This window comes from Phascolarctos cinereus, unplaced genomic scaffold (genome assembly GCF_003287225.1).
Source record: "Phascolarctos cinereus isolate Bilbo 61053 unplaced genomic scaffold, phaCin_HiC Scaffold_1;HRSCAF=81, whole genome shotgun sequence".
NCBI classification, from domain to species: domain Eukaryota; kingdom Metazoa; phylum Chordata; class Mammalia; order Diprotodontia; family Phascolarctidae; genus Phascolarctos; species Phascolarctos cinereus.
Window position 1 is genome coordinate 176,454,694 of NW_027555514.1, and position 24,907 is coordinate 176,479,600.

The 24,907-nt window shown below is 35.8% G+C and overlaps 1 protein-coding gene across 1 annotated transcript in view; it reads right to left on the reverse strand.

The window, feature by feature from the left end:
- Positions 1 to 12,759: 12,759 nt before the first annotated feature.
- The window catches only part of LOC110213821 (solute carrier organic anion transporter family member 1B1-like), a 59,098-nt gene continuing 46,950 nt past the window's right edge, over positions 12,760 to 24,907 (reverse strand). The window contains exons 14-16 of the mRNA XM_078150043.1: positions 20,862 to 20,926; positions 16,633 to 16,750; positions 12,760 to 14,840 (exon numbers count right to left, since the gene is read on the reverse strand). Of these exons, the coding sequence (XP_078006169.1) occupies positions 14,630 to 14,840; positions 16,633 to 16,750; positions 20,862 to 20,926 (394 nt within the window). The 3' untranslated portion in view covers positions 12,760 to 14,629. The remainder of the gene's footprint in view (positions 14,841 to 16,632; positions 16,751 to 20,861; positions 20,927 to 24,907) is intronic.

Below are 24,907 nucleotides of genomic sequence, written 5' to 3' on the forward strand. Positions count from 1 at the left end.
TTTGATCACTCTAGTGATGATTAACTATCTTATCTGGTCATAATCCTAGTCAAATAGAAATAAATTGCTGAGTTAATATAAACTTTTAGGAAATTGGCATTTCTTTCCTTTCTAACATCTTCCATTTCATATAAGCTTATATAACATCAATATGTTCACAGAATTTTAAAATTATGTTAAATACATTTAAGCTTAGCACAATGTGATACTTGTTGACATCTCCTGACTAGACTTAAGATCTGGGAATGATTTCGAGGTTACCACTGGTTAGTATCTGTTTACTCAGTTTAGATGGTCACTTTGTGTTTCTTCTACTAGATGGCATTTTGTTCAGATTATCACAGACATTTTAAGTTATTCAATATAGAAAATAATTCAAAATAATTAAGAAAATTATTTCCATAGGTTCCTTTCACTTTTAGGAAGATCAAAGTCAATTTATTTTTCTCAATATAGAGAACCTTCTAATGTAGGGGATTTTTGTGTCATGAAGCACTTTGGGAGTTTTGAAGTTTATGGAGCCCTCTTAGAATAGTTTTTTTAAATGCATAAATGAATAAAATACATACAATTATAAAAATCAACTTTATTGAAATACATTTATCAAGCTATATTTTTTAAAAAACAAATTCAGGTTTAGAATCTCTGTTCTAATGTATTCTGCAGTTCCAAAGGCTAATTTGATGCTGATAAATACTGAATCTGTGCTAAAAATCAAAGGTTATTTCTCTGTACAACTGGCTTTCCAAATGACCAAATCAAGGAACTTGGCCAAAATAAAGAGACCTTTGCATTATGGATTCATCATGCTATCAAATGGGAATAAATGGGAAGCAGAAATTTGGACTCCTTCTAGCTCTTTACAATCAATTTCCAATCAACAGAAATTCTGAGCTACTATGACTACAGAAAATTTCACTTACTTCATCTGAGGTTGTAGAAGTCATTAGGCATTTGTTACGTTACCAAGTACCTGTGCCTGGTCTATGTACTCAGACCTAGGTCCATGTGATATATGTGAGAGTGCCTCAGTTTAATTTTTGCTTCATATTTTAATTAACAAATACAATTTATGGGACTAAGCATAGGATAAGTGTTTATAAGGTTCACAACTCTATAGTTTATGTCATTACTCTACAAAATTGCCCTATTTTCTAGAAGACCATTATTAAAATTGCTATATGGATCCATCTTCAGAGGCTCATCTCTGGGAACAGCTTGGTAGATAGATCATATTGGCCAACTCAGTATTGTTTGTCCTTTGTTCTTGAAGAGGATCAATGATATTATGAGGATGATGTCTTGACTTGCACATGAATTGGATTTAAGTGAGGCAGAGCTGCACAAAACTGTCAACCTCACTGTCTCCTCTAGAGTCATCGGAGTTCAGTGGCAACACAAAAATCAAGATGCAGTGGGTGACCTTGGCCTTTATAAATTAAGGTCTTTCCTAGGTCTTAGTTTGTCTGAGGCAATGCCCATTCAATGATTAAGGACTAAGCAAAAGATGGCCTAGTTTACCATTGCAAAAGTATTAATTTTGGAGGGGAATATCTGGCTAGAGCAGAAAACAATTGTTATTTGTTGTTGTTTAGTCATTCAGTCTGGTCCAACACAGTCATGACCCCATGGACTATAGCACACCAGGACCTTCTATCCTCCACTATTTCTTGAATTCTGCCTGAGTTCATGTTCATTGTTACCATGATACTGTCTATCCATCTCATCCTCTGCCATCCCTTTTTCCTTTTTCCTTCAATCTTTCCCAATATCAGGGTCTTTTCCAATGAATCTCATGTTCTCATTATGTGGCCAAAGTATTTAAGCTTCAGCTTCAGTTTTTGACATTCCATTGAACTGCCTGAATTAATTTCTTTAAATATTGACTGATTTAATCTCCTTCCTGTACGATGAACTCTCAAAATTCTTGTCTAGCACCACAATTCAAAAGCATCAATCTGTGGCACTCAGCTTTCCTTATAACCCAACTCTCACAGCCACACATAGCTACTGGAAAACAATAGCCTTGACTATGGAGACCTTTGTTAGCAAGGTCTTATCTCTGCTTTTTAGTATGCTATCCAGATTTGCTATAGCTTTCCTTCCAAGGAGCAAACTTCTTTGAAATTCAAGGCTGCAGCCACTGTTTGCAGTGATCCTTTAGCACACAAATATACAATCTAACACCGCTTCCATTTTTCTCCCTCCACTTGCCAGGAAGCGATGGGGTTAGTTGCCAAGATCTCAGTTTTATTTTTAATCTTAAGCTTCAACTCAACTTTGACACTATCCTCTTTCACTCTCAATTGAGAGGCTTCTTAATTCCTCTTCATTTTTCTGCCATCAGAATGGCATTGTCTGCATATCTGAAACATTAATATTTCTCCCATCAACCTTAATTCCAGCTTTTGAATCATCCAGCCTGGCATTTTGTATTATGTACTCTGCATATAAGTTAAACAAATAAGGTAACACTATACAACTATACAACTTTGTCTTACTCCTTACTCCTTACTCCTTACTCTTACTCCTTTTCCAGTTGATCCATATTTGGTTCTGTTGTTTCTTGGCCAGCATACAGGTTCCTCAGGAGACAAGTGAAATGATCTGGTGCTCCCATCTCTTTGAGGGCTTGCCACATTTTGTTATTATCCACACAGTCAAAGGGTTTAGTGCAGTCAATGAATCAGAAGTAGATTTTCTTCTGGAATTCCTTTGCTTTCTCCATAATCCAATGAATGTTGGTAATTTGGTCTCTAGTTCCTCTGCCTCTTCAAAAACCAGCCTGCTGTTCTGCTAATTCTCCACTCACATATTGCTGAAGGATAGCTTGAAAAGTCTTAAGCATAATCTTGCTGGCATGTGAAATGAGTGCAACTCTTTGGTAATTTGAACATTCTTTGGCATTACTCTTCTTTAGGATTGGAATGTAAACTGACCTTTTCCAATCCAGTGGCCACTGTCGAGTTTTCCAAACTTATTGACATATTGAGTGCAGCACTTTAACAGCATCATTTTTTTTTTAGGATTTTAAATAGCTTAGCTAGAATTCCATCACTTCCTTTAACTTTATTATTAGTAATGCTTCCTAAGGTCCATTTGACTTCATTCTCCAGGATGTCTGGCTCTAGATCAATAACTACACCATCACAATTATCATTGATGTTAAGATCTTTCCTGTTTGGTTCTTTTGTGTATCCTTGCCACCTCTTCTCAATCTCTTTTGCTTCTGTTAAATCCCCATCATTTTTGTCCTTTATTATGTTCCTTTTTGCATGAAACTTTCCCTTGATAGCTCTAATTTTCTTGAAAAAATCTTGTCTTTTGAAACATTCTATTTTTTTCTGCTATTTCTTTGCCTCACCAACTTAAGAAAACCTTATCCCTCCTTGCTGCTCGCTGGAATTTTGCATTCAGTCAGGCATATCTTTCGTTTCTTTTTTACATTTCCTTTCCTTTCTTTCCTCAGCTATTTATAAAGCCTTATCAGACAGCCATTTTGCTTTGTTGTTTTACTTTTGCTTTGGAATTTTTTTTTCTAGCTGTCTCTTGTAAAATATTATAAAGCTCTTTCCATCAGGCATTCTATCTATCAGATATAATCTCTTAAATCTATTCATCACCTCTACTTAATATCCATAAGGGGTGTTATTTAGGTCATACCTATATTTTCTGATGTTTTTCCTATTTCAACTTGTCTTAAGTTTACAGCAAGAAACTCAAGATCTGAGCCACAGTCAACTCCAGGCCTCCTTCTTCACCTTTCATTGAAAAGTATATAATCAATCTTATTTCTATATTACTCATCTGGTGATGTCCATGTGTAGACTTGCCTTTTGGATTGTTGAAAAAAAAAGTGTTATTACCAGTGAGTTATCTTTACAAAACTCTACCATCTCTGTCCTGTTTCATTTTATGTTCCAATGCCAAAGTTGCCTGTTGTTCCAATGATCTTTTAATATCATACTTTAGCATTCCAGTCCCGTATGATGAATGTGACATCTTTTTTTTTTTTTGAGGGGAGAGTTGTTATTTCTAGACGATGTTGTAAGTCTTCATAGAACTGATCAGTTTTGGCCTCTTCAGCATCAGTGGTTGGCACATAGACTTGTATCACTGTGATATTGAAAAGTTTGCTTTGGATTTGAATAGCTATCATTCAGTCATTTTTGGGATTATACCCCAGTACTTATTTTCTCACCCTTTTCTTGGCTATGATGGCTATTTCATTTCTTCTAAGGAATTCTCACCCATAAATGTATATGTAGTAATCATCTGAATTAAACTCACCCATTTCTATCCTTTGCTGATTTTTTTCAGAATATTTGACACAGTTGATCACACCATTCTATTGTACATTCTCTTTTTTCTTGGGTTGAGACCTATCATGTTCTCCTGATATTTCTTATTTTTAGAAGACAGTCTGTTGTATTAGAAAAATCTCTAGAGTCCTAAGAAACAAGTTGAGACTCCAGTTTTGTTCTATATTCTACTTGGTTGACTGTCACTTTTATTTTTCTAGGCCTCATTTGTAAATGAAGTTGGATTAAATGATTCCTAAAATCTCTTCCACCTCTAATCTGTGCTCCATAATTATGATTCCCCTACATCTCTAAATGGTCTATCTTTGTAACTTTTGCTGACATTTTATATTTTTTCCTGAGCTCTTTAATGTGGATGGCACCCAAGGTTCTTAGACCCTCTTTTCTATATTTACTCTTTTCATTGGAATTCCATTTACTACCCTAATTTGACCAATGCAGAGGACCCTAACTTCTCTTCCTGAGAGCAAAACAAAATCTCGAACTATCTACAGAAATAATCTACTATTATCCAAACAACATTTAAAAATTCAGCTTATATTCCCCTTAGTCTAAATCCTTTTTTTTACTTCAATATTTATGTCTTTGTACCCACCTCTTCCTGTTTACCACTCAGAAACTTTGGTATTGTCTTGAATGAAGGTCATTCTACCTCACCTTTCACATTCAATCAGTCATCTAGTCTTCTCTTGTGTATGCTCCACTGTCTTTTTTCCCCACTGTTAACATCTGCATATTGTCCCTCATATGGATTCCCATGTTACCATCTGCATATAGGACCTCATATAGCTTCACTTAGATTACTTCAATCATCTTCTAATATATATTTCCTTATCTGTGTGTCCAATCTATTCCTCTCACTGCTTCCAGAATAGTCTCCCTTATTCAGAGATTTAGTCAATTATCTGCTCAAGTATCTTCAGTGACTCTCTATTGCATATTGAGTAAATTTCAATCTTTGTCCAGAATTTAAGGTCTTCCACAGTCTGGTGTCATTCTGTATTTGCAGCTCTGACCCATTCAATTCCCCACCATGAACTTTATGCTACAATCACATAAACTTATTCTTTTTCCTCTGTACATGGCCTGCACTTTCCCACTTCCATGCCTTTGCTAATATCTGTGTCCATTGTTTCCTTGGTCTGAAATACCATTTTTGTCTACTGTTTTTCTGTTAAACTCCTAGTCATTCTTTAAAGTCCAGTAAAATGTTATCTTCTTTTTGAAGCCTCTCCTGACCCTTGACTACATGTAGCAAAGGAGATGTTAATGCCTCTTTTTAATGACATTTCCACTGATAAAATCATAGCAGTTTTTGATGTGAAACATTTGACAGTACCAACTTTAGTGACAAGAACTTTCTTTTCTGAGTCTTTAATAAGTGTGGCTATGGAATCTGCAGGAGTAATTGCTAGGCTGCATCTCTACAGGGATTGCTTCTGAAGATAATGGCTTTGGACACTGGGCTGGATGCTTTCCTGTTATGAAGGCTTGAGTTCAGGGCACTGGGATGTCTCCATTAGAGTATGAAGGAGATGATGGTTATTAAAATAGTAGTGGTGGTTCAACTTACTTGGCACTAGCTGCCTCTTGCTTCTCCCTCAGGGTATCCTCAGACACCTTGCTTCAATAGGAATTCTTCACCTGGATGACATCTATGAGAACTGGGGTAATAGTAGGAGAAATAGTCTGACTTCCCACATATGCTATATATGGTTTGTATTTGTTGTTGCTAAGTAAGTTTGTCCTTTCCAATGGTGAGGACTGGTAGCAAAGGGAGAAATTGAGAATGTTTTCCCAAAGTCCAGTAGAAATGACTATGTTCCCTGGGCATGTTAAGTGAATAACTATTTCTTTTTTTGAAAATTTACTTATTTAATTTTAGTTTTCAACATTCACTTCCACAAGATTTTGAGTTCCAAATTTTCTCCCCATCTCATCCCTCCCTCCACCCCAAGATGGCATGCATTCTGAATACCCCTTCTCCTAATCTGCCCTCCCTTCTATCTCTTCCCCACCTTTTCTTATCCTCTTCCCCTTCAATTTTCCTGTAGGACGGGATAGATTTCTATACCCCATTTCCTATATATTTTGTTTCCCAGTTGCATGTGAAAACATATTTTTTTAACTTTTGTTTTTAAAATTTTGGGTTCCAAATTTCTCCCTCCCTCTCTCCCTCCCCACCCATTCTCATTGAGAAGGCAGGCAACTAGATACAGGTTATACATGTGTATTCATGCAAAACATTTCCATACTAGTCATGTTGTGAAAAACTAAGTATATTTCCCTTCATCCTATCCTGCCGCCCCAATTTATTCTATTCTCTTTTGACCTTGTCCCTACTTAGAAGTGTTTGCTTCTGATTATCCCCTTCCCTAATCTGCCCTCCCCTCTATCATCCTCCTACTCTCATGTCCCCTTCCTCCCTATTTTCCTGTAGGATAAAACAGATTTCCATACCCAATCGAGTTTGTATGTTATTCTCTCCTTAAGCCAAATCTGATGAGAATAAAATTCACTCATTTCCTCTTACCTTCCCTCATTTTCCCTCCACTGTAAAAGCCTTTTCTTGTCTATTTTACATGAGATAATTTACCCCATTCTAACTCTCTCTTTCTCCTTCTTCCAGTATAATACCCTCTCACCCCTTAATTTTATTCTCCAGATATCACACCTTCATCTTCAACTCACCCCTGTGCCCTCTATCTATCTATCTATCTATCTATCTATCTATCTATCTATCTATCTATCTATCTATTTTTCTATCTATCTATCTATTTGTCTGTCTGTCTGTCTGTCTTTCTATATATATACACACATATAATTTTTTCCCTCCAACTACTCTGATGTTGACCAAAGACTCAGGAGTTATAAATATCATCTTTCCATGCAGAATGTAAACAGTTCAACCTTAATAAGTCCCTTAAGATTTCTCTTTCCTGTTTACCTTTTCATGTTTCTCCTGAGTCTTGTATCTGGAAGTCAGATTTTCTATTCAGCTCTGGTCTTTTCATCAAGAATGCTTGAGAATCTTCTATTTCACTGAATGTCCATTTTTTCCCCTGAAGGATTATGCTCAGTTTTGCTGAGTAGGTGATTCTTGGATGTAATTCTATCTCTTTTGTCCTACAGAATATTATATTCCAAGCCCTTTGGTCCCTTAAGGTAGAAGCTGCTAAATCTTGTGTTACCTTGATTGTGTTTCCACAATACTTGAGTTGTTTCTTTCTGGCTGCTTGTAATATTTTCTCCTTGACCTGGGAACTCTGGAATTTGGCTACCGTATTCCTAGGAGTTTTCCTTTGGGGATCTCTTTCAGGAAGTAATAGGTGGATTCTTTCAATTTCTATTTTACCCTCTGGTTGTAGAATATCAGGGCAGTTTTCCTTGATAATTTCTTGAAAGATGATTTCTAAGCTCTTTTTTTTTGATCATGGCTTTTGGATAGTCCAATAAATTTTGAATTCTCTCTCCTGGATCTATTTTCCAGGTCATTTGTTTTTTCAATGCAATATTTCCCATTGTTTTCTATTTTTTCATTCTTTTGAATTTGTTTTACAGTGTCTTGATTTCTCATAAAGTCACTGGTTTCCAAGTGCTCCATTCTAATTTTTAAGGAAGTATTTTGTTCAGTAAACTTTTGGACTTCTTTTTCCATTAGGCCAATTTTGCTTTTGAAGGCATTCTTCTTCTCGTTGGCTTTTTGGACCTCTTTTGCCACTTGGGTTAGGCTATTTTTCAAAGTGTTGTTTTCTTCAGTATTTTTTTGGGTCTCCTTTAGCAAGCTGTTGACTTGTTTTTCATGATTTTCTTGCATCACTCTCAGATTTTCCTCTACTTCTCTTACTTGCTTCTCAAAATTCTTTTTGAGTTCTTCCATTGCCTGGGACTGATTCATATTTTTCTTGGAGGCTTTGGATGTAGGAGTTTGACTTTGTTGTGTTCTTCTGGTTGTATGTTTTGATCTTCTTTGTTACCAAAGTAAGATTCTGTGGTCTGAATTTTTTTGTGAGGTTTGCTCATAATCCTAGTCAATTACTTGAGTTAAAACTCTTTGTTAAGGTAGGGGTCTGCTTCCAGTGTGGAGAGTATACTGTCCTAAGCTTCAAGGATTTAGTGCAGCTGTTTTCAGAGATACTTCTAGGGACCTGTAAATTTTCAGTTCTTCCAAGGGTACTATGATCAAGGGTGAGGTGTTTGCTCTTTTCCTGACCTGTGCTCTGGTCTATGAATGACCACAACACTCTTTTCTGTCTTGGAACTGGGAGGAAGATTTCCTCTCTATCACCACTACAAGATCCACCATGCCAGCACTCCTCCTTGCCCCAGGACTACCACCTAGAACTGTGACCCAGATCCAAGAATGGGCAAAGCAAGAGAATCCTGCACCAGCAAAGAGATCCCTGAAATCCCCCTCTGATCAGCCACTCGATTCCCTCTCAGTTTGTGGGCTGGAAGCTCTGGAGGCAGGCACTACCCTAGGGCCATGCTCAGGAACTGGGGCTGTGACTGCGCTTCTCTCTCACCACAGACACAAACTTTTCCTACTGATTTTCTAAGTTGTCTTTGGCGTTCATGGGTTGAGAAGTCTGGAAACCACCACAGCTGACTGTGATTCAGTCCTCTGAGGCCTGCTTCAGGTTTGCTGAGGCCTGCACACCCACACTGAACTGGGTTCCTCTCCCAGCCCAGCACGATATACCTTTCTGATGTACCATCCAGGCTGTCTTGCACTGGAAATTTGTTTCACTCTTTCTTTTTGTGGTCTCTGCTGCTTTAGAATTTGTTTAGAGCCGTTTTTACAGGTATTTGGAGGGGTTTGGGGAAGAGCTCCAGCAAGTCACTGCTCTTACTGTGCCGTCTTGGCTCTGCACCCTCTGAATGGGTATTTCTAAGGCACAAAATTGCCTTTAAAAAAGACTTTTTAAACTAAGGATTTTATGCAATTCAATGTGATGGTTAGGGGAGTGATGGCAATGATAAGTCAAAGTGGGGCTAAGAGAATATAGATGCAGAGAACACAGTAAGAGGAACCAAGACATAAGTAGAGTCATAACCTCTACAATGCCATAGTATAATATTATTAAGGCATAACAAATAAAAATAATTCCTACTTAGGAAAACCAGAGCACTGAGGAACCCAGGATTTGCATAATAAAGAAAATAACAACCTTGTTTCATTAGTCTAAATTTTTTTCTGGCTCAAATTTATTTCCAAATAAGCCAGAGAGGCTCTTGGGGGGGTGTAAGACTGTTGGAACCCCAAATTAGGAATTTTGCTGTAACAAGACTTTGGTCTCCACCTACACAGAGAACTAGAAAAAAAAAGACCTAACCTGGGAGAACTCATCCTGGTTTTTGTTAGCTGGGTATGTTGGCTAAGACTAAAGAACTCTCACCCTGCCTTAATAAGGTTCTAATGATAGCCATACTGGTAGGGACTGACTTTTTGCAAGGTCTTACCTGATAAGTAACTTCCTCATTACCACTTACTGACCCATCTGTGGATCTGGAACTTCCTATATACTCAGTAAGTGGTTTAATCAGTTTCACTTAAGCAAGCAGTAAAAGGTTCTCCTGATGATAATCAGTTTATCAAACTTTCTCTCAATCAATATACTTTTATTAAGTACCTACTCTACACTAGGCTAAGATTTGGAGATACAAAAAGAGGCATAAGACAGTCCCAGCTCTCAAGAAACTCACAGATTAATATTGGAGATAACAAATGCACACACACACACACACACACACACACACACACACACACAAGCTATATACAGGATAAATAGGAAATAATTGCCAGAGAGAGAACTAGAATTAAGTGAGACTGGTAAAAACTTCCTGTAAAAAGTTGGGACTTTGAGGAAGCCAGAAAGTAGAGATGGGGAGGGAGAATATTTAAGGCATGGCAGGACTGCAGGTCTAGGGAGCTATAGATTTATATGCTAGTCTACTGTGCAATTGTTTGAACACTTGTATTCTTTCTCAGTACTTTGGCCACAATCTTCTACCGACAGAGCAGACTCAGATGTCTTGGCTGGAAGCTCAGAAGACTGTAGCAGGGAGCTGTTGTTTGTCCTTCATTCTCAGAGGACCATGACTTCAGGGAGGTGATGCCATGACACGCAAGTGAATTGGATTTAAGTGGGGGAGGGCTGTGCAAAGTCACCAACCTCACTTTCTCCTCCAGAGTCATCTGGGTCCAGTGGCAAGATATACAATGACTACTGGAGGTAGCCCTGGATGCAGTGGGAGACCTTGGCCACTTCAAGCGAAGGCCTTTAACAGGTCTCAGTTTTATTGAAGAAATGACCATTCAGTGATTAAGGCTAGGTAAGAAATGAGGCAGAAAATGGTCTCTTTCACTTAGTCAAAAAAAAAATCTATCTGGGAGGGAAAGACCTTCCATACACAAACAATTGCTATTTACATTCACTCTGAGCCAATCAGGGCCCAAACAATGACCAAGTGGGGCTTGACCTGGGACCTATTGTTGGCTAATCAAGGAGGGCCAATACTTGGTGGAAACTACTTGCCAAGCATAACAGGAGCAGCAGCAATGTCCTACTCCAGTCTGGCCTGGAGTCTATAGACCAAAAAAGCCCAACAGAGCAATATAATAAACATAAAAGGACTAGGCTCAATGAGAGCAGCATGATAATTTTACTAGAAGATATCAGGGCTCCTACAATGTGAGAAGTGTGAATTATCACTCCACCCATATTCTGAGGCTCAGGACAGGTTTGGGATTATAGATATCTTAAGAGGGAGTTAGCAATTCATGGGTGTGGGCTTTGGATATAGTTTTTGGAGTCATCTGTATTGTGGCAATAATTAATACTGTGGGAAGAGATCACAGAATCATAGAATTTGAGAGCTGGAAGAAACCTCAGAATCAATCTAGTCCAACCAATACCCACTCTACCACGTTCAACAAGTAGATGCCAGCTTCTTCTTGATGACTTACAGTGGAGGTAATTCATTACCTTCTGTAGAAGGCCCATCACATTTCTAAAATTAAATTTTATTTTTAGTTAACAAGATTTATTTTTTCACCCTTTCCCCGCTACCCATTGGAAGAAAAAAAAAACCACAACCACTCTTGCAATATATGCATAATCAAGCAAAATAAATTTCCATATAGGTCATATACAAAAATGTGTTATATTTTGCCTATTTAGTCCATTGCCTCTCTTTCAGGATGTAGTTGGTATAAATCATCAACAATCCTCTGGAATCATGGCTGACTATTGCATTGATCAGAGATTTGTTTTCCACAGTTATTCATCTTTAAAATGTTATTTTATAAAATGCAAATGTAGTTCTGCTCAATGAACTGTATCAATTCATACAAGTTTTCCCAGGTTTCTCTGAAACCATCTCCTCCACAAATTCTTATGGAATAATAGAACAATGGAAGTAATACTCCTTTACATTCACACCATAATTTGTTAGCCCTTATTCAACTGATGGACTCTCTTTTAGTTTCAACTCTTTACTATCACAAAAAAGAATTGGTATAAATATGTTTGCACTTATAACTTCCCTTTCCTCTTTCTTTAATCTTTCTGAGCTGTGGGCCTGGTAATAATACTGCTGGGTCAAAGAGTACGCTGTTTAGTAACTTTTTGTGCACAGTTCTAAATTATTTTCCAGTTTCAGCTCATTCCATTTGCTTGTTAGGAATTTTTTTTTCTTACAATGATACTATTTTTGCCATTTTTGATTGGGGCCAAAACAGAACAAATCCAATTTCCAACTTTACAGTTAGCCACTTGTACATATCTCCTTTTCTCTACTATTAGGTTAATGTAGATCCTCATTGTCTCTCACTTGGATGATTGTCATGGCCTTCTAACTGATTTCCCTGCCCCAAGTCTCTCTTCACTTTAATACATTTTCTACTGAACTGCTAATGTGATTTTTCCAAAGTTGTATGTGTCATTCCCTTGCTCAATAAAACCCAGTGGCTCCATCCAACATCAAATATAAAGTCCTCTATTTGCCATTTTAAGTTCCTTATAACCTGTCCTCTTCCTATTTTTCAGTCTTTTTACATTTTATTTCTCTCCATGAATTCTAAGATCCACTTACACTGACCTACTTGTAGTTCCTTGAATTTGTCTATAAGTTGGTGTTGGCCCTTCCTGGAATGCTCTGTCTTCTCTCCTCTGAATCTTGGTTTCTTCTGTTTCCTCTGAGACTCATCTTTTATGTCCCTCAAGTTTGTACAAGGAGCCTTTTCTAGGGTTTGGGCTACTAGTGCCTTCTTCTCTCAGAATAGCTTTAGTTTGCATTGTTTTCATCATTTAGTATGCATTGTTGTGTGCACTTAGGTACTTAATATATCCTTATTGACTGGCTAAATAAAATCTCCAGATTTTTCTCAGATGAATTACTTTCAAACCATGTCTATCTCAAGTGGCATTTGTTAAACTGATTTTTGGAACACAAGTGTTAGACCTGGAGTCAGGAAGACCTGGATTTGAATACCTCCTCTGATACTAGCTATGCAACTTTGTGTGTCACTATGACTATTTCGAATTTCAATTTTGTAATCTGCAAAATGGGAATATGTGAAGTGTATATCTTATGGGGTTATTGTGAAGCTCAGAAGATGTGATATACATGATTGCTTTTTAAACCTTAAGGAGCTCTATTAATGTCAGCCTTTATTAGACAACAGATTTAGATCTGGAAGATATCTTGGAGATCCAGTCCTATCATTTTACAAATGAGGAAAATGGAACTTAGCAAAGATAAATGACTTGTCATTAGTTAGAGCAATAATAAAATGATCGAGGTAGGATTCATACCCAGGTCTATGTTACTCTAAGTTCAACATACTATCCACTATGCCACACAGCCTCTCAGACAATGCTTGCTTTTAGCAAAAATTTGAAGTAGTTGAAGGCTTACATAATGATTTCCTCTTCTTTTTTCTATTACTATTTCCCTACTATATTTAATTTCATCCTTGATGGTGTTTAGGTTTCAAGTGTTCTGATGTTTTCTTTACCTTCCCATTAAACCTGATTTTAGGCAGTGTTTAATAATCAACCAACAAGCATTTAAGTGCCTACTACATGTCAGGTGCCCTGTATGAAAGCAAAAATGAAATGATCCCTGCCCTCAAGAAACTTACATTCTATTATTAGTTTATGTCAACTTGTATGTGAATGAATGATAAAGCTACATATATTCTAATTGTGAAATTATAGGCATTAGTGTCAAGTATGGGAGGTGTGGGATGCAGATGGGGACAAGTAAATCTTACTATTTCCCATTAAAAATTAAGTTCGTCTTGATGACTGGACTCTAGGAAGTGAATAATTTCTGTTCCCATTATTGGGAATAGGAAGACCATTGGAAAGGTGTTGCAAAGACTATTGCCCTCATTTCTACCATGATGGAAAAAATGTAGGTGTTTATTACTACTGTCACATCTTTTCCAATGCTCACAGTCACCTATCTATGTGTGTTTTTGTCCCAATGCAAGGGAAGGGAAGACAGTCTTATTGTAGGTTCTTGATCCCACACATTGGTAGATGTGAATTAAACTTGTTGAAAAAGAGAATGTCAGTAATTTCTTGGTCAGCAGGAGTCAACCACTACAGAAGATTCACCTTTCATTTTTTCTTTGAATTGTGCCAAAAAATTCTCCATTTGACTAATTAATAGGAATAATTGGTACTTATTAATCTTACATGTTACTTTCAATGATCCATGAAATATGCACAATGTATCTTCATTATTTCTAAATAGCAAGTTATCTTCTGCTATTCTCTTTCCACTTATACTTTGTTCATTATCAGTTTCAGATGCTTAATTAGTGCTCTGTAAGAATAAAAAGGGCAGGTAGGTGGTAAAGTGGATAGCCCCTGGGCCTGGAGTTGGGAAGATCTGAGTTCAAGTTTGACCTCAGACTCATACTGCTGTGTGACCCTGGACATGTCACTTAACTCCTGTTTCATCATCTGTAAATTGGGAACACACTGGAAAAAGAAACGGCAACTCACTCTAGTATCTTTGCCAAGAAAATGTCATGGAAAAATGTCCATGGGTTCACATGGAGTTAGATACAGCTGAATGAGCAACAACAACAATAAAAAAGAATAAAAAGGGTAAGAATTCTTAGTGAAAAACAATAGCTGTTTAATAATACCCCTCAGATTTGCCTCAAAAAGAACATGATAACTGAATGGAGGGTCTTCCACTAGCTGACATTTTGGTTCTTGGTGTATCTGGATCTCATTAAAGAAGGAAGCAAAGGCGCTTTGGTTATGGAGAAGTAATTGTTCAAGCTAAATGTGGGTTTCACCATCTGCATGAGGGGAGGATACCAAGTTATTTTTTAAAGGCTCTTTAAGGTTTGATTGATCCATATCTATTCCTCCATTATTAGAAAGTCCGGTCTTGTTTTCTTGATATTTTTTCTTCATAGCAATGAATAAGAAGATATAACAGATAATCCCTGATGCTCTTAGTCCCCCAGTCAAGCCAAAGAATCTGTTTCTATAAAAGGAAATTTAGAAAAATATTTTAATGCTAAGAAACCATTATAGACTACTTAAAAGCATTCTTTTAAACTGTATATGTGATAAAAACAATTAGAATCATTTATTCCCCTTTGAATATAAATTTCACCACCAGCAACACATGAAAGAGAAGATTTTTTTAAACCAATGTATGAATTCCTGGGCTTGTCAACTAAACATATTCATTTGAACAAATTTTTAAGGAATTGGCTATAAATATTGTGAACTAGAACTCTTAATGAAGGAGATATATCTGATGATGAGATCTTTTTCCCCTTCCTTCTCTTTCTTCCATATGAGTGAAATGACCATTCATTAAACATTTCTCATTTGAATTTCAATCCAATTCAGGCTGTCCTCAGGAGTTTCACAGCCTGTATGAAGCCAGAAGGCTGCAAATTTACTATATCTGGTGTATTCAATGTTCTAGGAGACCTGGAATAAGAAGGTAAAGAAGAAGGTCTCCCTTAGTTGTGGCCTTCCTTCTTCCCATCAGCTTCAGGAAGACCTGCAAGATGGCAGCCTTCCATCTTGCCCTTTCTTTTCCCCTCCCATGATGCCTGGGTCACCCAAACCTAGAGGGAACAATAATTCTAATGGAAGATGGAGAACCATCAGGCCTTACTATCTGCCACTCTGCCCTAGTGTTCTCCAGGCCTTATCATCTCATCTATTCACTCCATAGTCTCCACCCCTACTCTGTCATTGGGCTTGCTGATGAATTCTGAAATCTGTACCTTGCCATTCACTCTGTCATTGTACCCTTTGGATTTCAAGAACTATCCATCCATCCTGTAGATAAACTTTCTTTTATGTGTTGTCTCCCTTAGTTAGAGTATGTGCTTTATATCTTCACCACTTATCTCAGTGCTTGACACATAAATAGCACCCAATTCTTGTTCATTCATACATTCAGTCATTCAGTTCACCACCTGCCATGCCTGGATCACCAGTCTCTGCTCACTGAAATCATTCACCTCTACCAAGGTTCAGCTCCAGCTCTACTTCCTTCTGTTCATCTCAGCTATGATTAACTGTTCCTTCCCTATCACTTAATTTGACTTTTGTGTACTTCACTTTCTTACTTTGCTATAGTGATTTGTTTAGCCATCTCAACCTTCTTCCTAGTCTATACCAACTATAAGGGCAAGGACTTGTCGTTTATCATCTTTACATCCCCAGAACTTAGTACAGTTTCTTGCATACATGAGATAGTTAGAAATTATTTATTGAATTAATTTGATTCATTAGCAATGCCCTAAGTTATGTGGAGCAGACACATCCGTTTTCAATGATGAGGAAACCTAGACATGGAGAGGTTAAGTAACTTGTTCAAGGTCATATAGTTGGTAGAATTCAGAACAAAACTCAGATGCTTTTGTTACTAGTCTCTTTCTAGGGTTTTTAAATGAGATGATGTATCTAATGTGAAAGTACTTAACATGCTATTTTTTCCATCGGAAGATATTATCTCTTTAAGTCATAGAAAAAATAAGATATTAATCTTTGCTTTTTACAGATCAGTGGCTTTGAGGAATGAATGTTAAAATGGAGTGCTCTATTTACAGCATTTTGTAAATGCTTTCTCCTTTTATCTATGATTCTGGGACAGGGTGCAGGCTAGGCTCAACCTGGTCATTTATCAAGGCTTCAAGAGAATCTATTGATTGAACATGGCTTTCAGTATTAAAAGATAATGTCATTTCATTCTTTTGCTATCAGAATAGTCAATGGAAAAAATCATTTTATGAAATTGCATATCAACTTACCTGAATGAAGCAGGGTCATACATTCTACAAGCTCCTTGATCCCCACAATTATCGGTGTCCCATTTTAGGCATGTTACATCTATTGCTGCTCCATAATAAATAGGAGCTAAAATTCCTCCTGTAATATCAATCAACTAAATGTCAAATTAAAGGAGGAGTTATTAAGCCTTTTTTGTTTCATAGACTTCCTTAGCAGCCTAGTGAAACCTATGGATTTCTTTTTAGAATAACATTTTTAAAAACAGAAAAAAGTACCTAGTATTATAAAGGAAACTAATTATATTGAAAAACATTTATCAAAATTTAAAAAAAAATTCACAGACCTCTGGTTAAGAACCTCTGATTAAATGACAAATTATAGAACCAACTGGATTATATACAAAATGGATAAATTTTAATAAAAAACAAACAGGTTTCTTGCTTCTCACTCCCAAATGGAATCAAAAGGATGAGAAAACTAGAACAACTCATTTTACATTGAAAGTATCTGGAAGTGTAACTAGACTTATTGCATGTGTGATGTAAATAATACTTAGCTAGCTCCCCTATCAAAAATAGCCCACTACCCTGTTATTATGCCTTCATAAAACAGTATTCATGAAAAAAGAAATGAAAGAAAGAAGCAAAGAGAGGATTAAGGAGGGAGAGAGAGAGAGAGAGAGAGAGAGAGAGAGAGAGAGAGAGAGAGAGAGAGAGATTGAGAATATACAGATGGAGAAAGACACTGATGAGTGATTTAAGCAAAGGATGATGGAGATGGAGAGACCACTCACTTTTTCTATTGTGATCAATGACTTCTAAAGGATATTGACATCACTCAGGGTAGAACCAACAAAGACTGTGGCTGATCTAGTTTGCCTGGGATGATGCTGGTGATGATATACATCCAATCCCCTTTTCATCTTTCATTTCTGCTTCTCCTAAGAAGAGCAAGGTCTTATCCAAAGCTTATCTCTGTTTTGTAAGTTATATTTATAATTTCTATTTAATTATCTGTATGTTTCATTTTTTATGAACAGGGTACTGAAAAAAGAGGCAATGAAAAAAAAAAAGAAGCAATGATAATGAAGGACAAAGTATTCAGATGACAACAAGAGGAGTCTGAATAGGGGATTTGAGCTATTGAGAATCTTATTGGCTGGTATTTTTTAATCAGCTTTCCAAAGTAAGTTGAAAAAGAAATGAATCCATTCTCTTTTTTCCCCTAGATTAAAGAAAACAAAAGTTTGAAAACAGCAGTTGGCTTCATGATAGAGGTTTAGGCCATTAGATCAAGTAGCCTCATGCCCAGAGAAATCCTTGTGTAGAAATGGAAGTTGAGACTATATTGTAGTCATACTAGGTAAAAGGATAAAACAGTGGCAAGAAAAGACCTATGATTCTCATACTCCAAGGGTGGTATTTATTGAAAAGAGAGTAGCTAGCATTCCTCCTCTTAATCTTATACAACTAAACTGTATAGATACCAAGTACACCCCCCACATGTTTATTATGCATAATATAGATAGACAGACAGATAGCTAATACAGATGGATAGATATAGCCTCTTATACAATATAAATATCTTGAGCTCATACACTTTCATTTCTTTTCATTGTATCCTTATTGACCGACAGAGTGCCTACAACAATAATTCATTCGTGAAAGACACAAAGATTTCCTGATACTTCAGAAAAGAAGTTAGATCTTCCACTTTCTCAGGTATGGAAGACAAGTTTCTGTAGGATGCTATTAATATGTAAGAAATTATGTAAGTGGGATTTTTCTTAAATTAAAAAACTGACTTTTTCAGACTAATAAACCCATGATCATTAATTTTCATCAAATTAATGTTAACAAAAAGAAGCAGTAATAATATAATGAATATGAAGCTGTTTTGGAGGCAGGATGACCTTTGTTTAAGCCCTGATTTTGATGCATAATAGCTGTGTGACCCTGTGCAAATGATTTAACCTCTTAGTGCTCTAGATAATGTTACAAGGCTGTAAATTGTAGAGTAGGACAATCTTGATTGGTAGAGAGAAATCACAGGTCCTGTCTCTCTTTCTATAATACTAACAAAACTAAAAATAATCTCTCCCCATATCTATTTTAGTTCAATCACTTTATTACCTTAAATTTCATTTATTTGAATCACTAAGAATAGATATCACATTCTATTAGCTTTATTTTTTTATGCCTTTTTTTATAGTCAAAACTATCTGGTATTGGAAAGAATAGTAATATAAAATGTTCATTATTTTTTTCTGAAATGCTTGACATAATGTAAAGAGCACTGGGTTTCAACTAAAAATTTTCTTTCCAAAATATGCTTTATGATCTTAACTGTATGTTCTTGTGCAATTAAATTAATCTCCTAGATTTGCTCCTCATGTAATCAGTGAATTGATAGAGAGATAATGATGCAAACTGTAAACAAACATTTTTAGTAGCAATTTTTGCAATAGCAAACAACTGGGGAAAGATTGGGGAATAGTAAAACAAATAGTGGTGCATTAATGTAATGGAAGATAGTTGTGGTGCAAGAAATTAAGAATATGATAAATTCAGATTAACATTAGGCAGACTTGCATGTAATGATTCATTGCTAAGTAAACGGAACCAGAACAATTTATACAATTACTGAAATAACATAAAGGAAAAAGGAAACATAGAAAAACCTTAGAATTCTGATCAATTCAATGACCAATTATGATTTCAGAACCTGGGGATATTTAGTCTGAGGTCAAAGGGGAGAAGTATTCTATTACTCTGGGAAGAGATTAGACTTGTTCTTTTTGTCTGCAAAGGGCAGAATTGAGAGTAAAGAGCAGAAATTGCAAAGATGGTAATTGAGGCTTGATGTAATGGAAAATTAGATAACAATTCAAGCTAAACTAAATTAAAATAGACCACCAATAATGGTTCCCCCCTTCACTGGATATCTTGAAGTAGATGAAAACTTCAAAAAGTGTAATGTTATAAGGGTAGTTCTTTGAGTATAGGTTAGATTAGTGGCCACTGAGGTCCCTTCAAACTAAGAAATTCTAAGATTAAATAAATCTGCAACTTCACACCTTTCCTCCCTCAGAAGAGAAGCAATGGAGCATGGATGCAGAAGTAGCCATATATTTTCATACATGGTCAATGCATTGCTTTCATTTATCTGTACTTCTTTGTTACAAGGTTATTGTTGTTGTTGTTAGTGATAGGAAAAAGTCATTGGGAAGTGTAAAAAAAGAATATTAAAATATTCATTTTTCAGAAATAGAGACTCATCCAAATGATTCCTCTGGTCCATGTTAGCTCTGACATTCTATAATTGTTTAAACCGCTATTTCACTATTTCTGTTATAATGTTATAATCATCTCTGAGTTATCCAGGTACAATTTTTTTTATCTTTCATTCTCCTCTTTCCATCAATCTGACTTCCAATCAGCTGAGAGCCTTGTTGACTTGACCTCCACATCACTCACATCACACTTTTATCATCTATTGCCTGGATTATTATAATAATCTCCTAATTGGTCTCCTTGCCTCCAGACTCTTCTCCCTAGAACATCCTTCAAATAAATGCTAAAACTAAACCTCCCACTGCATAGATATGACTATGTTAATACCACACTAAAAAAAAACACAAAAAACCCCCAAAACTTTAGAGGCTTTTTGTAGGAGAAAATGCAGTTTTAAGTCTAAGTTTTAAGGCAGTTCATGATATGACCTGAAGCCAACTTTCCATCCTTATTTACACTGCCCCTCTTTGCACTTTTTTGTTTTAGTTAAGTTAGATCACTACCTCTTCTCCTTAATTTTCTTTCTCCAACCTCCATGTATTCAGTAGGTTATCCTCTATGTTTGCAAATTAAATTTCTCTTCATAAAACTATTAAATCATGCTTCAAGACTAAGCCCAAATACCATCTCTTTCACACAGCCCTCATTGAGTTCCCCAGATAAAAAGAGTAGTTTCCCAAACTCTTTGATTTTCCCAGAACACTTTTGAAGCAACATTTTACATTCCATCCCACGCCATTCTATTTTTTATGACATTTATGTACATGAACCACCCTCCCCATATTAATTTATATGTTCCTTAAGGGCAGACAGTATGCCATTTTAAGTCCTATTACCTCTTATTCCTAACACAGTTTCGATCACTTAATGGATATTTCTTGCATTCAGTTTCATAAATATATTAACTAACAAGTTTTTAGTAAAAATAAAAACAAACAAAAAAAACCCCTTCTTACCTAGTGTTCGTATAACCACTGAATTAAAACCCATTGCCAGTGATTTCCGTTCAGGCTCAACAAACCTGAAATAAAGGCAAAGAGCATTGAGACACCTCCAGATTGTCACATTATATAGCAAACATCATTCTTAGTACTTTTCATATGCTTTTAATACTGGCAAATCTTCTGAACATGTAATGTTTTCAAATACTGTAATTTCATTAGCATTTGTAAGATGTGCCTTTAAGCATTTCACAAAGTTTAAGAATGTCTAACGTTTAAAGAAATTGAGAGCTATATCAATATATAGCAATATCAACATAAAACTGGCAGTATTACCAAACTGTAAAGATTTTGAATATGGACAAGGAGATGTGCTATCATATAAAGATAGGATTACCTAAAAATAGATGTGATTGTTATAAAAAATGAATTAGTCTTGTCTTAGTAATTCTTGAAAATATCTACTAAGATAGGGAAAGATTGCAATCTGCTTCAGGGAAGGCAAATGATGAAATATTTCCCTCCTCTTAGTAAAGATGGAAGATTGTGTGAGCAGAATACTGCATATATTGTCTGATAAAGTTATTTTATGGGCATATTTTACTTAACTGTTTTTATTAGAAAAGTTCAGTGAAAAAGACAATTCTAATTACTATAGAATAAGACCAAATAAAAACATCAGAGAAGGAGATGTTATTAGGTACATGGTTGTTGTTGTTGTGTTTGTTCTTTTTTCTTGAAGAGGATTATGACATCAGGGAGATGATAACCTGACTTGCAATTGATTTTGTTTTGAGTGAGGGAGTGCTGTGCAAGGTCACTAGCCTCACTTTTCCCCCCAGAGCCATCTGGATCTAGTGGCCAGAAATTTAGCAGGACAACTGGAGATAGCTCAGAATGCAAGGGGAGACCTGGGCCTTTTTCAACTAATTTCTTTTCAGGTTCTCACTTGGAGTGAGGCAACAGGCATTCAGTGAATAGACCTCCTTAAGAAGTGAGTGAAGGGATGGCCCCTTTAATAATAATAATGATAATGATAATAAAATCAAACTGTGAAGAGAAGACCTTAAGTGATGCTGGCCAAAAGAGAAACCGTTATGATTTATATTCACTCTGAGGCAGAAGGGCCCCAAAATAACCATTAAGTGGTGCTTGGGCAGGGACCTATTGTTGTCCAATCTATAAGTTGCAGAGCAAATTGTGTTTAAGGCTTGGTCTTTGAGGGAGAAATTTAGCCAGTAGTTATAAATAATTCTTTCATTTTTATTTTATTTTATTTTGCATTCAAGTTCAGGGAGAGCAAGAATCCTGGAAAGGGGAAATTTTAAGGAGTATTTTGCAATAAGAATCAGAGACTTCTTCCCCCCCCCACCTTTCTTTTTCTTTTTCTTTTTTTGCTAGGTAATGGGGTTAAGTGACTTGCCTAGGGTCACACAGCTAGTAAGTGTCAAATGTCTGAGGCTGGATTTGCATTTAACTCCTCCTGACTCAAGGGCCAGTGCTCTATCTACTGCACCACTTAGCTGCCCCGATAATTCTTTTGAGCAGTAAATTTACTATAAGTTTCCTGGTTGTTCAACTAAAAAGAGACACATTGACATATTGTAGGCACTGACAAAACCACAATCCACAAGGTTTCAATAAATGCCTATTATGTGCTAAAGACTGTGTTACACATGAGGGATACAAATGAAAAGGATAAAACAATTCCTAATTCCCAAGACCTTATATTTCAATGGAGGTGACCACAATTACTTATATTTTATATTCATATTTTTTCAAAAAGATAACAAATAGAAAAAAAATTAAAGTAGTTAAATACAAGGTAGTATGTGAGGTTTCATGTAAAAGGTGATGCTTCAGTTGTATACCTTCTGAGGATGTATCATAAAACAAAGGGTGCCATTTCTTTTGAAGAGGCAAACTTTCTCTTGGTATTAAATTTATAATATACAAGGGACATTGGTTAAATAATGTATGATTTCTCTAATTGCCATTTTGCAAAAGATAGATGAATCCTATGAACAGCATTTACTATTTATCTACCTTCCATGTGTTAAGAATTAATAATTTTTAAAACTCAAGTAGAAGTGAATGTATGTGTGGATTTTATTAAATATTAAAAGACCTATTAACTCCAATATTATATAATTTGTTTGCAGATATACCACAGAGAATGAAAACATCCTAACAAACTCCTTCTATGAGGTAAAGATGAGATAAAACAGGAAAAGAATACTGTATTCATACAAGACAGTGAATAAAAATATTGAAGAGGGCAGCATGATATAGTGAAGACAGTACTGGCTGTGAAATCAGGAAGAATTGGGTTCAAATTTACCTCAGACACTTATTGTGTGATTTAAAGAAAGTCACTTAATTTCTCTATGCTTCTATTTCCCCATGTATAAAATGAAGGTATTGAACTTAATGGCCTCTAAGGTCACTGTAAGCTCTAAATCTACGATTCTAGGAACATATAAGAAGATTATGATATGTACTGGTTGGATTGCTACTTCAGTTTGGTTCGATTTTAGGAAAACTATAAAAATGATGGAACAAATTGATATTGAAACAATGAGGATCACATGACTGCATCATGTGATTTTAAGAAGATATTAAGGAAAAACAATATCTTTTAGCCCAAAGGTATAATTGGGCCTTTCCTTAGTGTGGTGAACATTATCTTTCTTAAACTAAGCTAGCATTTGTAATGGAGAAATGAGGTCTTTCCAATAATATAAGGGGTAAAGCAAGATGTCCTTTGTTCTAGAAATGTTATTTATTGAAATAAGATAAAGAAATTAAGTAAATAAATGGGGAAAACTAAATTATTGCCATTTATAGATACACTGTTATGCTTAAAGGATGCTAGAGATTCCCCTAAAATTATTGAAACAATAACTTTAAAAGTAAAATAACATGATATAAAATACATATGTAAAACAGCATCAGTTTTTCAATATGTTACTAAAAAGCAGAGAGAGAGAAATAAGCAACGTAAAAAGTATCTGGGAGTCAACTGACTACAATTTATATCATAGGACTAATATGAGTTCAACTACAGAACACTCTCAAAAAATGCAAGAAGATAAATAATTAGAGCAATAATTATTGTTCCTGTTGTGTGACAATGTAATTAAAATGACAATAATTGCCTATTATTTTACAAATTTAGTCTGGTGTCAAATCAAACCTCCAAGAATATAACAATTATAACATTATATAAAATGGTACCTAAATTCATCTAAACCACAGGGGTCCAAACTCTTGGCCTGTTGCCATAATTACAGCAAAAGGAACCTGATTTAAATTTAACTGGGAACTGTTTAACAAAGTAAATAACATGACTAATGTTAATTTGTGGTTTGATGTCACTTTGCCAACCAAGTTTCTTTTTGAGTTTGACACTGCTGATCTAGAGGAATAAAAAATTAAGAATCCTAAGGGCAATATTTACGGAAATTAGAAATGAAAGAATCCTAGCAGTGAAAATTAGATCTCAAAATATTCTGTAAAGTGGGATAAGGAATGTATTCTAAAAAACAAACAAAAAGTACAAAAGCAGCCTGGGAGAGCTGGAAAGCAATAGAGGAAAAAAAAATAGATGTATGTCAACATCTTTCACCTCTAGTTCTCACTTTCTCTCATCTGATATACCCTATCTTACCACACCCACCTACATAACATCTCTCACATCTGATCCCTTTTTTCACACAACCATAACTTTAGTTCAAGTCCTTGTCAAGCTGAACCATGGAAATGTCCTCTTAATTGGGTTCTTTGAAATAAATGTCTACTTATTTTACCTATTTAACCCACCCTTTTCATAGCTGTTTAAGTGATTTTCTTTAAGAAAAGTCTGACCAGCTCATTCCCCTATTCAATAAACCTCAGTGGCTCCCCATTTCCTCTAGGATAAAATATGAGCTCTTCCATTTTTATATTTCTTCTCTATCTGACTTGAACCTGTCTTTCCAGTTTTAGGTTATGTTTCTTCTATTCCTGCATTCTAGTGTAGTACAAACTGACCTTTTGTCTCTTCCTCACAAAAGTTCTAC